Source organism: Lactuca sativa, chromosome 8 (assembly GCF_002870075.4).
Source record: "Lactuca sativa cultivar Salinas chromosome 8, Lsat_Salinas_v11, whole genome shotgun sequence".
NCBI classification, from domain to species: domain Eukaryota; kingdom Viridiplantae; phylum Streptophyta; class Magnoliopsida; order Asterales; family Asteraceae; genus Lactuca; species Lactuca sativa.
Genome location: NC_056630.2, coordinates 47,192,928 through 47,209,672, shown reverse-complemented (window position 1 = coordinate 47,209,672; position 16,745 = coordinate 47,192,928). Strand labels below are relative to the sequence as shown.

Here is a 16,745-nt window from a genome sequence, read left to right as displayed (position 1 = left end):
TAAATGGAGATGTTAATAATTTTTTTAAACTTGTAATTTTTTTGATATCTTATCATATTTACATCTTCCAACGTTATTTTAAGAGAAAATGACAAAAATAGCCAATTATACTAATTGCATTACAAAAATAGCCAAAAAAAATCGGGATTACAAATTTAACCACCCATTTCGCAGGTGAGAAGGCCCCATCTGCGAAATGGGCATCTCATCTGCGAAAGTACAAGTGCCTGAAGCACAGCTGTGCTTCAGGCACTTGTACTTTCGCAGATGAGATGCCCATTTCGCAGATGGGGCCTTCTCACCTGCGAAATGGGTGTTTAAAAGTTATAAAAACGTTTTTTTTTTTTTTTTTTTTTCATTTTCACCATTCTCTACACAAAAACTCTCTCTAACTTTGGGCTTCTTTCGGAATTTTGGCTAGTTTTTGAAGAAAATGGAGGATTATGTCAACAATCCCGCAAATATGGTTAGATTTTAACTCTTTTAATGTTTAAAGTTATTTTTTTTTTTTATCAATTGTTGTATTATTTAGTGTTAAAAAAGGGTAATTTTGTTGTGTTTGATAGTTTTAGTATATTTTTAGTATACTTGAAGTTTAAATGCAAGTAGAGACTGCGTGGATAATGTTTACAATTTGTTATTTTTGTAGTTTTTTTAGTTGTTGTATAACCTGAAATCTTGTAAATTTTTATCCTATAATTGTTTATATAAACTGTATATATATTTGTCGTATAACATTTATAAGTTGAAAATTTGTCGTATATATATTGTTAGAAATTGTTTTTATTTGTCGTATAAGTTGAAAAATTTGTATAAAGTAGTCGTATAACTTGCAAAATTGTTAGTTTGGTTGTCGTTTTATTTTTAAATTTTTTTGTTTATATGGTTATGGTTATATAATGTTAGTTTTAATTAGAAAGATAAAAATTGTTTATATATTTGTCGTTTAAGTTGAAAATTTGTTTAAGTTGAAAATATGTTTAAGTTGAAAATATTTATATAATTATGTATGATATTGTGATCTATCGTAAATATATTTGTTGTATAACTTGGAAAATTGTTTATATATGTGTATGTTATTGTTTTTTATCGGAAATATATATATTAGTAATTAAGAAAGTATTTGCAGTTCGTAATATATTTAAAAAAAAGTATATTTTTTAGTTATCTAATTTGTTTTTGTGTTTTTTTTTGCAGCATGATTTTAGTTTAATGAATACGAAAGCCTTTGCGAACCTAAAAGGCTCTGGCGGTAACATATGGGAAGTCTTTGAAGTTTTAGATGATGCCCGACGTGCTATTTTCAGAAATACCGTCTTTGGCTATTTTATTGATGTCCCTCGTTTACAAGGGGACGCTTTATTGTTTCATAAAATGTTCCTTCATCAGATCCGGCCGGACCCTGTTTTATCTCCAGATGGAATAAAACGTTTATATTTTCGAGTAGGCAATACCAAAATGGTTTATGGGCCGGAAGAGTTTTGTTTGATTACCGGCTTCAATTTTGGGGAGTATCCAAAAAACATTGGGAGAAAAGGGTCGGAAAAATTAATAAGCAGTAAAAAAAGATGTTTACTGCGTGAACGGCTATTTCCGGACCATACTAATAGTTCGGTGGAAATCGGCGACCTGAAAAGTTTAATTTTAAATCAAACATTCCTAGCACTTGACGACCTTGATGCAGTTAGAGTATGTTTGATATACATTTTGTGTGAAGGTTTTTTGGGCAAAGAAGTTAACGATCGGGTGCCACAAGATTGGTTTTATTTGGCTGAGAATTTGGATCTCTGGAATAGGTATATTTTCTTTACGTTAAAAGTTCTATTTTATTAAAGTTATAATTTATATAATAATCAATTTTGTTTTTTTTTGTTTTGTTAGCTTCGCTTGGGGTAGCTATCTATGGGATTTTACTTATGTTGACCTTGAGGATACGTGGAATAAGATACATCATTATTTATCACTTCCTGAGCGTGGTCAAACTTTAAAGTATTCCGTCTCAGGATTTACTGCTCCAATTAGGGTATAAAAATTTTATTATATTTAAATTGTTTTATTGTTATATTTTTTATTTTAATTTTAACTTTTATTACTGTTATTGTACAAAATTGTAGATATGGATATATGAGATGATTCCGGCTGTTCGTGCATGTGGATTTGCATTGAGAAAAAATAAAGACTTGCCTCGGATGAAAAGATGGAGCGGAACAAAAAAATTGAAATGGGTTGACGTGAACAAGATTTGGTCAAAGATGCAGGTTTAAAAATAATTCGTTTATTATTAATAAAGTTGATTATTATAGTTTTATATGCATTTTTAATATGTTTAATTTTTTAGGAGGGGCTACCACCAAGACAAAACATGTTACCGGGTGATGGTGAGATGACATCTTTTTATTATATGTCATTTCAAGAGTATGTATATGGTGAAGGGAAAGCAGTTCCATCCCCAGTACGGGACCATTTTAGGAGACAAGACGAATCTTCGTCTAGTATGTCGTCCAGTGGTCGCTCTCATGGTAGAGGTCGGGGCAGTGGGAAACACAAGCTAGACGAGTTGTTGAAACGGGTACATGCACTGGAGCAGCATGTGTTTATGAATCAACAAAAACCTACAGAGGTTTTTTATGAAGAAGTGAATAATGAACAATTTTGGAACGACATTATTTTTGAGGAACCGACAGTGTCACAAAGAAATTATGATGAACAGGTTAGTTACACGCTACATTATTTATTAAATTTTATTAACATATATGAATACCTGTGTTCATATTTTATATTTGAAAATATAGGTTGTGCAAGATGAAGTGATGAATAAAAACAATACAACTCAAAATGTTTTTGGTGATACTCAAAACGACAAGGTTGTTATAGATGTTACCTTTACGATTTTAATAATTACTTTTTAATAAAGTGTCTTTCGTTATTAAGTAAAAAGTTATATTTTTAATGTAGGTGTTGGAGGAGAGTAATCAGTATGCGGGGAACAAATTTGATGATGATGTGTTTGATGTAAACGATTATAGTGAAGTTAAAGAGGTTATTATATAGTTACATTAATATTAATATTTTGTTTATTTAGATATTATTGGTTATTAAATTATGTGTATTTCGTTATTAAGTATAAAGTATTATCTTTAATGTAGGAGTGGGAGGAGAGGAATGACAATGCAGGGAACAAATTTGATGATGATGTGCCGGATGAAGACGAACTTATAATAATGGGAAATGTAGATTATTTTCATGATGATGATGATGACAAAGAAGTATTATCCCGTTTGTTTAAAATCTATTTTAGTTTATTATTTCAGTACTAGGTTATTTTCATGTACTAGGTTATTTTCATGTATTTCTTATGTATTTCGTATGTAATTCGTATGTGTTTCATATGTTTAAAATATATTTTAGTTTAGTATGTGAGAAACTCGTATGATTAAGTTGAGTTAATATATATATATATATATATATATATATATATATATATATATATATATATATATATATATATATATATATATTTTAGTTTATTATGTGAGAAACTCGTATGATTAACTTGAGTTAATAAATGGCCATTGCATTAGTTATCAAAATATATTAGAATACATTAGTAACAAGATTCCATGAACCATTAAAACATCACAACAATTACATGAAAAAAACAACATAATACGAACAAAGCATTAACGTAAAACACAAGTCCATGGCTTATTCTTAACACAAATTAGAGCGGTCTACTTGAAATACTGTTTATCTCTAACAACCTTCCAAACTTCCTCATATTCGAAGTCTCTGCCTTCATGCTCAAAGATGTAAAACTCTGTAACAACTTCCAAGAACTCTTCTTCGTCACGACAACGAACATTGTTACGTTTCGCATAACTACATGCTCGATTGAACCATGTCACTTCCTCCTTTACATCCGTCCACTTAGTAACAACATCTGATTTTTCTCTTTTTTGCCCTTCTCCCATCTCATGGTTAAACAAAGATGTGATGCGACTCCATTCATCACCAATTAGGCAATGCGGGGGAGCAAGTAACGGTTCACCATCCTTAACACTTAGCCAGCACCGTGTTAGAAGTAACACCTCGTTTGTCGTCCATGGCCTTTCAGAATTGGAACTAGGTAATTCATTCGAAGAACTTGCTGCATTCGACGACATTTCTAATAATGGGAATTCGTTTCGTTTAGGTGATTTGGGTGTTTGGTTTATAGATCTTAAACATCTATTTATATAAATAAATAGACTATGAAATAATACTTTGACTACGAAATGGTTATATTTGGACTACGAATTTCAGCTTTATGCAGTGTTTTGTCATGTCAAACTGTCATTTATCTCTTGTCACTTAAGGGACCCACTGGGATGTGCAGGTTACTACAGTGACTTGTCATTACTGTCTAGTCATTTCAAAGTTGGACTTCTCATTACTGTCTAGTATGTATAAATACCACTTATTGCTCCAGTTTAATACAACATCGATTTTATTATGAGTTCCTCACACAAATTCGAAATTTGCTCATGCAACGAAGTAGATTGTTACTACTGTGATTCGGTAGACCCTTTTTTTACACCCTCTTCAGCCGGGTCATATATGTCACATGAAAATTTTGAAGAATTAAAGAAGGCTGAAGCACAACAAGAAGAGGACAAAGAGTCATCCCGACTTCTCACTCAACTTGCTAATGATATAGGTTCGGAATGCAAACAAGCTGAAGAATGGATTGACCTCAATAAAAACAAAATCAAAGAGCATAAAGATTGGATAAAAAAGAGTAAGAAGGCAATCAAAACGACTGAAAAACGGCTTGCTGAGAAGGATGAGCAGTTGATACACATTATGGTAAAAAAGGATCGTTTCGAAGACAAAATGAGAATTAGGGATGACTATATAACGATGGAGAAAGAGAAGTACCCGTTGCAGTTCCCTGAGTTTAAAAATTAGTTATAAAGTTGTTGTAATATTATCATGAAACAGATTAGGTTGCCAAATGATCGTTTGTTGTTTTTTTTTAAATAACATGTTGTAACTGTTAAAATAAATCTGCAAACTATATTTTATAATATAAAGGCTTCATTCATTGTTATAATCAACAAACTTAACTAAAATATGAAAGCATAGCAATGTCTTGTAAGAGTTAATAAAAATATTACAATACATAATAAGCTAACAACTCGTCATTACTCTTAATTTCAAGGTTGTTTTATATCAAAATCAGCGTTATGGGTTTGTGAGCAACCCGCTGAACCACCAATATTATATGCCATTTCTGCAGTAGAAATTATGTGACCTGCTCTGCTACCAGACGCCCTTCCAGTACAATTATTTCTCGTGTGTCCTAGTTGACCACATGTAGAACACTCTTTTATAATTGGACCCTCGCCTTGGGATGGAATGCGGTCTGTGTTTCTTGGCCTGCCTGGCTGACGTTTATCCATTATAGGTGGCTTAACAATCATCAAATCATCGGGGATCTCCCATTCGGATGGCTTCGGCAGAGGGTTTATTGATTCCTCATATGTTTTCCTCAGTGTTTCGGTAAAGTAAGCATTTAATGCAAACCTCGAGCAGTCTTGGTAATTGTTCACTGTTAAACATCTTATGACATGACCACAAGGTATCCCATCAAGTTGCCAATGCCTACATGTACATGTCATATGTTGAAAATCAACAATCACATTTTGTGCCCCCTTTTTGACCTCGCATTTCGTATTTGAGATCATGCGAACATCCCATTTGGTAAAATTTTTCTTGTTTTCTTTTACAACTTCATCCGCCCAAGGGGTAAGTGTTGTTGTTGCTTCCGCTAAAAAAACAGCCAAAATGAAGAAGTTAAAATCAATAACATCGAAACTAATAAAACATTAATATTACAAATTTACGTAATACCTGCAAAGTTACGTCTTTGAAACCACCATTGTTGCATTGTAGCACGAAAAAAATCAATCAACATAAGTATTGGCACCTTACGTGCGTGTCTAGATAATGTATTTATAGACTCCGCACTGTTGGACGACATAAGATTGTATCGGTTCCCTTTAAAATGTGCCCTTGACCAGGTTTCTGGATTTATACTTTTTAAGTACTCCCATACTGGTTCTTTTGTCTTTTTCATAACATCCATGGCAGCATCAAAAGCATCAACTGTGTACGCCCTACACGCCTCCCAAAAAATTCCTTTAACCGTCTTACTCTTGCCGAATCTAGATACTATGTTGAAATACAAATGGACACCACATATTCCATGATGAGCGTGAGGAAAAATGTTGGCAACGGATGTTGCTATAGATGGAGACCTATCAGATATAATTGTAAGCTCCTGCATATTTCCTATGCAATCACGTAGTTTTTGAAAAAACCATGTCCAAGAATCAGTACACTCATTTTTGCATATACCATATGCAACCGGTAATATTTGATTTTGTCCGTCCTTAGTAACTGCAAGTAGCATGGTACCTTTGAACTCGCCCTTTAGGTGAGCTCCATCTACTACTAGGGTCGGCTTACAAAAATTGACAAAAGCTCGTACCTACAATACATTGTATATCTATTCAAATACACCAAAATAAATATTAAAAAAAATTAGAACATGATAATACTAACCGAGCAACCGAGTGCGACGTACAAAAACTCAAACCGATCATCAGCATCTGTTTTAATATGTGTGACAGTACCCGGATTATGTTTGGCCAAGTTGTGACAATACGCCGGAAGTTTGGTAAAAGAATCCTCTTTCGTACCCCTTAACGACAACAATGCATATTGTTTCGCACGCCATGCCTGATGGTATGAGATATTGATATTCAATTGAGCATTCATATCATTAACAATTTCTTTTCCCCGATAAACTCTACTATAGTCTTCAGCCAAAACATCAGCAACATATTCACCCAAAACATATTTGTTTGCTTGTCGATGATTAGGTTGCAACAATGTTGAAGAACATGTGTGTACATCAACAAATTTATTCACTTGGAAAAGTCCATCAGTATTTTTAATTGCTTTTGCTCTTAGTAACCAAGAACAATTTTTCGAAACACACACAGCTTCATACCTTGATTTGGTGGATCTACTTGTCCTCGTCTGGAAACCTTCTCGAAGACATTTTTTACCAATACACCGCTTTAAAAGTTCTTTGTTTTTAAATATACTCTCACATTGAATCTTTTGAAGATTAATGTCTACCATCTGTGTTGGGATATCTTCATTATTATCAACTGGCCATGCTGGTACAGGGGGCATACCGTAAAAAAGGTTATCGGGATACTTAGCTTTAACTTCATCACCCAACTCATCTCTATCGGAATTACTTTGTAGCTCGGTTATATCTAAACATACATCACCAACATCAACATAATGCCCGTAAACATGATTTTTTTCATTTTTTTGAGTTGAATTTTTTTTCTTTTTAGTTTTATCTACCACACGCCTATTCATAAGTTTAACTTCTTGTTCGGCAACATCATCACAACGACCACCAACATGATTAAGATATGTACCAACATCATCATCACCAACATACTTGTAATTCTCGGGATCCACATATTGAATAGGTGAATAACTAACATTAACATTTTCAGCAACACTGTGAAACTGAGGTACACTAGGAGTATTGAAAGTACCTATCGGATCGTTGCTCCCTTTAAAACTGCATAAATTACCAACAACTTCGTTTCCAATTTCACCGCCCCCATTAACCTCCTCAACTTCATCAACCACCACAAACACTTTCACAGCCCTTCCTCCACTACATTTGATTACGTTTATCAACATTCTAACATCCACGTCTTCAACTATAGCTATATAATAATTTAATTCAGGATGGTGGAAACGAAGACTAATTCTATATTTGTCTAACAAACCAATTTTGCTTCTTACCATAGATACAAAATCACTATAACTAATATACTCAGAAAATATCAAAGCAAATTCAGAAATACCTCCCTGTGGACATATGTATTCCAGATTAGTTCCATTAACTTGCCATCTCCCACCGGTTACAAGACAAACCAAATATTCAATCATTTTTTGAGCAAATTGTAGAGATAGAGAGTATTTCACAAACCAAATAACAACCAAAATGATATTTTTTCTACAAAAATTTTTATATAGCAAAGCCCATTTCGTAGTCAAACCAATTCATTTCGTAGTCAACCTTAAAAAAAAAAAAAAAAAAAAAAAAAAAAAAAAAAATCATCATTTCGCAGATAGGATCAGAGTATTTCGCAGATGGGACCTATTCCATCTGCGAAATTACCCCTATTTATACCGAAAAATATTAAAAAAAAAAAAAAAAATCTCATCTGCGAATGTACAAGTGCCTGAAGCACAACTGTGCTTCAGGCACTTGTACATTCGCAGATGAGATGCCCATTTCGCAGATGGGGCCTTCTCATCTGCGAAATGGGTGGTTAAATTTGTAATCCCGATTTTTTTTGGCTATTTTTGTAATGCAATTAGTATAATTGGCTATTTTTGTCATTTTCTCTTATTTTAATACTAAAAAGTGAACAAAACATAGAATTGAAAGCATTTTGACATTTTTCAATGTAAATAGCACAAATGGTACCTTTTGCACTTGTAATTTATGTATTTCTTATCAAATTTAAAACCGAAAATGTATAGAAAACATTGATATTGGGAGATAACCATCATCAGATAAGGGCAAAATGGTCCAAATGCAGACACAAACATAATTATACAAACACAATCACATACAAATACATACAGTCACTTGAAAAATACAAACACGTAATAACAAAAATACAAACACGATTCTAAATTTCTACTGTGCAATCCAATAAAACTCAATTAAAAAAGTTTAACCCTAAATAAAGAAAAAAAAACAATTTGCTAATTCAATCAACTATTGTGTAAGTCAAATAAATCACGTTAAACAACACAATCGCTTAAAAACACAAACCGTGAATAATAAAAACACAATACACGAAAATGTGATTTCTAACCTTATGTAGATGTTGGTGCTCTTGATGATTTCAAAAAAACCAAAGTAATCCTGGTAATAATCCTGATACTGAGATGAAGAATCAAATAAATAAGAAATCATATCTTGATAACTGTATAGTCCACATTGTATTATTTTGGGAAGGTTATAGGATTAGCTGTGAAATTGGTAACGAATCATTTGGATGCGTATAAGTGATTTCATTGATTTCAGGTTTTATTGTAGGAGATTTGAGAGAGTATGAAAAGAAACGTCTTTGTAAAATTTGTTCTCGACTTTAATATAAGGAGTCTAGCTTACATATATAAACCATTATAATCCATGTGACAATTAAATGAAAATGAATAAAACAACAAAATGACAGAAAATAAAAAAAAATAAAAAATAAATAAAATAAAAAAATAAAACTTTAAAATGTTTAGAAAATTACATGAATATAACATTTGGTAAAAAAAAATATTTATTTAGTATGATAGATAAATATGAAATATCAAAATAGTACAAATACCAAAGTTGATTATCATTTAAAAACGATACTAAAAAATAAATTAAACATTAGTAACTTCCTTGAAATAATTTGAACAAGTAATGACCAGCATATATGAGTCTAGTGCATTATTTAACTATTGGCAGAACTTGAAGAGTTAGAGTCAGTCAGAGTCAAAGTCAAAGTCGTCATCCCCAACACTACTTCTGGTTCCAACCAGTTCATACCTTTTCCATCATCGCATGTGCTCCTTCACTGTAAAAGGTCCTCTCTTTCTCTATCACTGATCATCCCACGTTCTTGGTAATTGCAATTGATCAACTGTTTTTTTTTTTTTGGATAATTACTTATGTTTGATTGTTCGTATCTTGATACTACGATTCACTTTTGAGCTTGGTTCTTCTCGCAATAATTACCTTCACTTGTCGAATACTCCATTGAATTGTGAAAAACAGGGTCTCGACTAGTCGACTATGTGCTTTTTTTTTGCCTTTGAAAAGAATTAGCAATGCCTTAGATTAATAGACAAACTTAAATGGCTTCATGAGAACCAATCTAGTGTCATCTTCTGGTCTTGATATCGTCATCTCAAATTCTTACAACTATCATTCAACTTTGTCCCAGTTTTGAATTACCTGCAAGATGCTTTGTAGTGATACCTCTGATTTTTGGTGCCACAGTTGCTCATGTTTTCTCACTTTTATTTATAGATCAACAGGAATGGTACATTTACGAAAATACCCTTTTCTTATACTTCTACTGATCTATCTTGGAATCCAAGTAGAATCAGATGCCTCTGATCATCGCTATAGTGAAGGTGATATAGTCCCCTTCTATGCCAACAAAATTGGCCCAATCTCTAATTCATGGTTAGACACATTTCCTCCAGAGATTTTTAAATATATATTTTTTTATATCCTCTTATTCTTGTTTAATTAATTTGTTTTCAGGGAAATATATGCTTATTATGAACTTCCATATTGTTCTCAAGGTACTTCTTTCTTGAATGTCTTGGTACTTCTTTCTCCATTCTAATTTACTCAATCCTCCTATATTGTTTATCTAGTAACAGATGATGTCAAAGAGAAAAAGCTTAATTTAGGAGAGATGTTGAATGGAGATCATCTTGTTTCAACTCCATATAAGCTTGAATTCCTTGTGGATAAAGATTTTGAAGTATTATGCAATAAGACACTGAGTAAAACAGATGTTTCTAAGTTCAGAAGGGCGATAGAGAAGGACTACTATATGCAATTGTATTATGACGACTTGCCAATGTGGGCTTTTATCGGAATCAAACTAAATAAGGGTGATTTAAATGAAAGGATCAAGAAAGGGTATTCCCTTTCCAAACATTTTGATTTCCATGTTTTTTATAATAAGGATCGTGTAATTGAGGTCAATCTCCAAGTAGCTATGGATTCACTTGCAGACATAACAGAAGACAAGGAAGTTGATGTGAGCTTCACATACTCTGTTAAGTGGACAATGACACAAAAATCATTTGATAGGAGAATGGAGAAATACATTGGTTCTGCTTTTTTACCTCACCACATGTCTATACATCATCACTCAGTTACATTCTCAAGTGTCATACTCCTCATTCTCATCATTTCCCTACTCACATTTTACTTACTTGTCCTTCGCAAAGACATTTCCAAGTATTGATTCTACTCACGAAAAATAAGTTTGCATATTCAACTTATTGTGTTTGTTATGTTTGTCAAATAGAATAACTCTTTTATTGCCTTTCTTGTTTTTCCAATGCATGAAAAATGAAAGGAACTCAGTCGATGTAGAAGAGGATCAAGTGATAAGTAATCAAGAAGAGATAGGATGGAAGAATGTTCATGGTGATGTATTTAGATTCCCACAGCACAAGTCTTTATTTGCTGCGGCTCTTGGTGCTGGAACCCAGTTGCTTATACTGTTAGTATCTCCAAAGTCCAAACAATATGAAATATGTCGATCTTTTGACTTTCTGCATAAAAAGTAACGAATTTTTAAACATTGTTTTCTGAGAAAAGATATATGCCAAATCCAATCTTATATTGCAAAACATACATTCATTTATTGAAAATTACATTCATAAATTGCGAAATATAAGATTTTTTTGGAAATTTAAATTTCTTTTTAAATATTTTTTATGTTGGAACTAGACTTGGCAATTTGGTAACGACATGTGTTTTCCGTGTATGAGTCTTAGAAATTTGTGTTTCGTGTCTATTCATGTCGACACGAATTTTAAGATTCATGATTAGTGTCATGTTTAAACATAAACACTTATACACGCGACACGTATAAACACGCGACACACATAAACATGTATATACACAAATTAAATTTGTGTAAATACGTGTTTATCCGTGTTTTTATGTAAGATGGTTAAAAACGTGTTTATTCATGTCGTGTGACGTGTCACATGGATTAATTATGTGTCATGTTCTTTGATACCCAAGACAGGTTGTTTTTGAACAGTTCTCACCAGACTTGGCGATTCGCGTTGTGTTCGTGTTTGTCAAATTTATGTCGTGTAAATTCGTGTTTGACACGTATACACGACACGCAGACACGGATTGCCAAATCTAGTGAGAACCATTCAAAAGCAATTTTGCAATTTGTAATGGTACCCACCTAGAGATTGGCGGTCATTTTTTTATGGTTAAAAAGTTGGTAATTTTGTTGAATGGCCTTTACCATTTTTGTCATTTTTGTGGTTTTCCCTTTATTTTATGGTTTTTATATATAATTTTTTTGGGGATGTATCTTAAATTACTTTTCTAACCTTTCTTTTGTTGAAATTGAAGGATCATAGCAATTCTTGCTCTTGGCCTCCTAGGTTTTTTTAAGCCCTATATTCGAGGAGTACTCTGGAACGCACTTATCATTGTATATGCAGTTACATCTTTGGTCTCAGGATATACTTCTGGTTCCTTTTATTGTCAACTCGAAGGAACCAATTGGGTATGTGAAAATATAAAATTTTGTTTGAAACTTATATAATTTGATTAACTTTTAGGGTTATTGACATAAAAGTCCTAATTAAGTTTGTGTTTTGTCGGTTTTGTCCCAGTGATGTTTTTTTGTTCGTTTATGTCCTTAAGTTTTCCAAGTTTTTTCATTTTTGTCATTTTTACTTATAATAACAGTTTCTAGTTTACCATGAAATATTATTTTCAAAAACCCTTTAAGTTTCCAAATATTTTACGTTTTTACCCCAAGTATGTTTTTTTTTTTCTTTATATCATATGAATTAAGATTTTTTTTTTTTTGAACGATCCGAATGCATTAATAAAACCACACTCTAACAAGGAGCTAGAGCAAAAACAAACCAATTGCATCAAGATTAGAAGACGACTTTGAAGCCAATCATTCAATTTAACTTGAACTTATGCTTCCTATGAACTACCCAACTCAAAGCAATCGAAAATATGTCATCAAACATTCTATCATTTCTTGGATTATTTGTATCAAAGGCACACTTATTTCTAATGTGCCAAACTGACAGTGACTATGATCACCTCCAAAACTGCTTTACAACTTATTAAGATTTATAAACTTAAGGGCTGTTTTGCAAATTATATGTCAATAACCCTAATTTTTATTCACGTAAAAAGGTCCATACTGATTTGTCTCTCTTGTTTTCTCCTTCACAGATGAAGAACATAATACTGACAGGAGGATTATATCTCGGACCTCTCTTTCTTACTTTTACTTTCCTAGACATTGTTGCCATTTTTTATGGATCAACTACTGCATTACCACCGAGAGCAATAGTCATGTTATCTCTTTCGTGGATATTCATAGCATCACCATTGCTTCTTTTAGGAGGCATTATCGGGAAAACCAGAATGTCTGAATTTCAATCCCCCTGCAAAACCGCTAAAATTCCTAGAGAGGTTCCTACGCTGCGTTGGTATAAGGATGTTCTCCCTCAGATGGTTTTGGCAGGAATTTTGCCTTACAGTGTCATAAATATTCAGTTGTATTACATATTTGAAAGTGTTTGGGGGCATCGCATTTATATACTTTATAGTATTATTTCCATAGTCTTCTTTCTTCTTCTCATCATGACTGCTTTAGTTTCTGTGGCTCTCACATACTTTCAGCTTGCTGTTGAAGATCATCAATGGTGGTGGAGGTGCGTTAAATAGTTAGTGTGATTACTGATTATGGTCTTCAATTGCTATATGCATGAGCTAATAAGTTATAAGTTATAACTAATAAGAGATCTTTATTTGACACAGGTCGTTTTTGTCTGGTGGATCTACTGGATTGTACATATATGTTTATTGCATCTATTATTCTTTCAAGAGATCAGAGATGAATGGTTTCATGCAAATCTCCTTTTACTTCGGCTATATGGCTTGTGTATGTTTCGGCATATTTCTTCTACTAGGAAGTGTGGGTTTCCGTGCTTCACTACTCTTTGTTCGTTACCTGTATGCAGCAATAAAATGCGATTAACAGACTAACAGGTACATTTTAATATAGAATTTCTTGTGATATATTTCTTTTGGTTAAATTTAGGATAAATGCGACATCCATGTTCTGTGTAAGCTACTCTGTGTTCATTTCTCCTTTTGGAAATGATGTCTCCTATCACATGTCCATATTTTTATATAAAACCATAATGTCCTTTCAAAGTTTTATTTTTTGTGTAAGAGTGGTAAATCTATTATTACTTGTGGTCGCATTAAAGCTAATAATATTTTTTCCCATCAAGCCAGCTTGGCTTATTCAACATAGACGATAAAATCAACCATTTAATCAAGAAACGCACTTTTGAGGTCACAATTCCCTGTATCTGATGTGATAATTGTTCCATTTTTCTCATCATCCTGTTAGGTAATTAAGTACTTCAACAAGAGAAGCACAATGATAAAGAAATTGAAGACTAACGAAGAACACATGGATTTAACGTGGTTTCAGTTGTTTAGAGTAATTAAGCTACATCCACAGGATAAACTAGAAAGATATTTTGTTTGATATTCGATGCTATACAATTCTATGTATTTAGGTCGTGTTTGGCGGGCCACAGCCAGCTGATAAGCTAACTTATTTTTCGAGTTTTTTTATGTTGCCATGTTAGATAAGCCAAAATGTATGTCATTTTTATATCTTTCAGCTGGCTTTTCAATTAGTTTTGCCAAACGTTATTTTTATTAGCTAATTTTTCAGCTGCCAGCTAGCTTTTTATTTAATAGCTAGTTTTCAGCTAGTACGCCAAACATAACCTTAATACATTTACAATTGCATGCTCTTGTCTTAGAGTTACCAGCAATACTAAGAGATTTATTTATAATGGTTGGACGACCTAAATCATTTGGATTAGGCTCATTGGCCCAAGACACTAATATCCCATTTTTTTTTATATAATCACATTTTTTTGAAAGAGAATCACATTTTCTTAGTAAATTGAAATTGGAAAGACTTTATTATAATCCAAACTCAAGTGAAAGGAAAACAACATAGTAGAAGTGTGATTGTTTAAAATAAAACATAGTACTTAGAAATTGTAATGTCATGAGTAATCATAAAATCATAAATATCACAAATGCGATCACCGTTGTAGTCATGCAAGATTCTTCCTTTTATCCACCATGGAGGGTCTTAAAAAGATTAAATGAACAACGTGTAAGCGAAAATGCCCTGTGATCCCCAATCTATTACATGTAATGATAGGGATGAACATAGGTGAGTACCCGTCCTAATTATCTGGAATCGGAACCGAAACCGGAACCGGAACCGATGGTTCCTAAATTATTGGAACCAGAACTAGCGAGTAGCGATTCCAATACCCGGTACCCGGTTCGTTAATTTTGTTGAATTTTTAAAACTTATAAAAGTATATCTATTGTAAACTTACAAGAAGTTATCGATAACATGAATATGTAATACGCTGCGTATTAAAAATAATGATTAGAAAATATCAGTAGCTTGAGTAATAGTAACGAGGCATATAAATACATCCAATTACGATTGTTATAGTTCAGCTTCTTACATCAAACTATCTAAACATACATATCAAATCATACAAGGAATCACATACTCAGGAAAACACATAGTATCACATATAGAGAAGTGAGACTCACATGATCGGAAGATATCTTCTATTGCTACTGAAAAGTGGACTAGGAGGTGACCAACCTACATACATTACCATTAGTTACTACTTAGGTTATATTCTAAACCCTTAGTAATACTTATAGGTGACGTTTGGTTCGCAAAATGTTTATGAAGAAATTAGAATATCTAAGGAATTTGAATTCAATTCCATAGTTTGTTTGGTTGGTAGGAAATGGAATTGAAATCCAAATCCATATTTAGTTTGGTTGGAAGAAAATTGAATTACAATGATGTAAAATGATATAATTGCCATTTTTATTTGTATTTTGCTTAATTTACTATATTTTATATGTTATATGTAAATATTTATTATTTAAATTATAAAATTAAAAAGGTGGTGGTGGTTGGGTGGATGGTGGTGTGACATTGATGGTAGTGTCATTGGTGGTGTTTGAGGTGGCGGTGGTGGCATGGAAGCTACATTCATGGTGGTAGTGGAACTAGTGACTGTGGTGATAGGTAGCAACGACAACGGTAGTAGTGGCGACGATGGTCGTGAGTGTGGCGGCAACATTGATGGTGGTGGTGGCAAATGGTGGTATAGTGGTAGCGATGATGGAGGTGAAGAGTGGAAGTGGTGACGGCGACGGTGGTGGCAGCAATAGTGTGGTTGTGGTGGTGTTGGAAGTAGTGCTAGTGGAGACGGTGGTGGTGGTTGCAGTGGTGACATCGGTCGTGGTGGTGGTGGTGACTGTTGGTGTTGGTGTTGGCGTTGGTGTTGGCGATGGAGGTGGTTATAGTGGTAGTGGCGGTGGGAAAGAAGAATAGAACTTCAAAAAGTATGTGGGAAAAGAAGAACTCATCCTTACTAGGAGAGGTAAAAAGAAAACAAACCCAAAAGTTTTGAAAGAAAATGGAATGGGTGAGTTATCCATCTCAAGATTTAAATAGTACGTATGTTCGTTCTAGAATTTTATTTCTAAAATTAAAAATTAAGTAGAAGAAGTCTATTTTTTCATGTAGGATGTCATGTGGCTAATATATGTTTGTCATCTTGATGGAACACAGGCGTTCATAAACATGTTATTATCAATTCTTTATGGCATTTATAATCCGGAAATCTCCAAAAAAAATCTTAATATTTTGGGTCGGCTTACGGTTTAATTTCAATTTTTATTTTTAAACCGAAAAATTCCAATTATTTTATATTTTTTCTAAATT

The 16,745-nt window shown here is 32.9% G+C and overlaps 3 protein-coding genes across 8 annotated transcripts; 2 read left to right on the top strand and 1 right to left on the bottom strand.

Moving 5' to 3' along the window:
* The first annotated feature begins 400 nt into the window (after nucleotides 1-400).
* On the top strand, nucleotides 401-2,821 carry LOC128127584 (uncharacterized). Its single transcript, XM_052766197.1, has 5 exons — nucleotides 401-466; nucleotides 1,198-1,796; nucleotides 1,882-2,023; nucleotides 2,115-2,258; nucleotides 2,339-2,821. Exons 1-5 carry the CDS (start codon nucleotides 434-436, stop codon nucleotides 2,804-2,806), a joined length of 1,386 nt encoding a protein of 461 aa, XP_052622157.1. The 5' UTR covers nucleotides 401-433; the 3' UTR covers nucleotides 2,807-2,821.
* Nucleotides 2,822-5,030: 2,209 nt separating this feature from the next.
* On the bottom strand, nucleotides 5,031-6,207 carry LOC128128171 (uncharacterized). Its single transcript, XM_052767055.1, has 2 exons — nucleotides 5,893-6,207; nucleotides 5,031-5,809 (listed from the first exon to the last, which is right to left on the bottom strand). The coding sequence occupies exons 1-2, from the start codon at nucleotides 6,125-6,127 to the stop codon at nucleotides 5,196-5,198; spliced, it is 849 nt and encodes a 282-aa protein (XP_052623015.1). The 5' UTR covers nucleotides 6,128-6,207; the 3' UTR covers nucleotides 5,031-5,195.
* Nucleotides 6,208-9,569: 3,362 nt separating this feature from the next.
* LOC111882396 (transmembrane 9 superfamily member 4) lies at nucleotides 9,570-14,628 on the top strand. 6 transcript variants are annotated; one of them, XM_023878764.2, is made up of 9 exons: nucleotides 9,570-9,719; nucleotides 10,166-10,324; nucleotides 10,406-10,446; nucleotides 10,522-11,116; nucleotides 11,238-11,384; nucleotides 12,263-12,419; nucleotides 13,112-13,596; nucleotides 13,703-13,933; nucleotides 14,304-14,628. In XM_023878764.2, exons 2-8 carry the CDS (start codon nucleotides 10,176-10,178, stop codon nucleotides 13,920-13,922), a joined length of 1,794 nt encoding a protein of 597 aa, XP_023734532.1. In that variant the 5' UTR covers nucleotides 9,570-9,719; nucleotides 10,166-10,175; the 3' UTR covers nucleotides 13,923-13,933; nucleotides 14,304-14,628. The 6 variants fall into 6 exon arrangements, with proteins under 6 accessions (XP_023734532.1, XP_023734535.1, XP_023734531.1 ...); XM_023878767.3 differs by having other exon boundaries at nucleotides 9,589-9,719; nucleotides 10,174-10,324; nucleotides 10,522-10,792; XM_023878763.3 differs by having other exon boundaries at nucleotides 9,590-9,719; nucleotides 10,174-10,324; nucleotides 10,528-11,116.
* Nucleotides 14,629-16,745: the final 2,117 nt, after the last annotated feature.

Bases quoted from the DNA above. Each gene is read 5' to 3' on its own strand.
- LOC128127584 (XM_052766197.1), top strand. From the start codon at position 434: ATGGAGGATTATGTCAACAATCCCGCAAATATG. The intron at 467-1,197 runs GTTAGATTTTAA...TTTTTTTTGCAG, and splicing joins TCAACAATCCCGCAAATATG to CATGATTTTAGTTTAATGAA. The intron at 2,024-2,114 runs GTATAAAAATTT...ACAAAATTGTAG, and splicing joins GATTTACTGCTCCAATTAGG to ATATGGATATATGAGATGAT.
- LOC128128171 (XM_052767055.1), bottom strand. From the start codon at position 6,127: ATGGATGTTATGAAAAAGACAAAAGAACCAGTATGGGAGTACTTAAAA. The intron at 5,810-5,892 runs GTATTACGTAAA...CTGTTTTTTTAG, and splicing joins TCAAAGACGTAACTTTGCAG to CGGAAGCAACAACAACACTT.
- LOC111882396 (XM_023878762.3), top strand. From the start codon at position 9,698: ATGTGCTCCTTCACTGTAAAAG. The intron at 9,720-10,173 runs GTCCTCTCTTTC...ATAGATCAACAG, and splicing joins GTGCTCCTTCACTGTAAAAG to GAATGGTACATTTACGAAAA. The intron at 10,325-10,405 runs GTTAGACACATT...ATTTGTTTTCAG, and splicing joins GGCCCAATCTCTAATTCATG to GGAAATATATGCTTATTATG.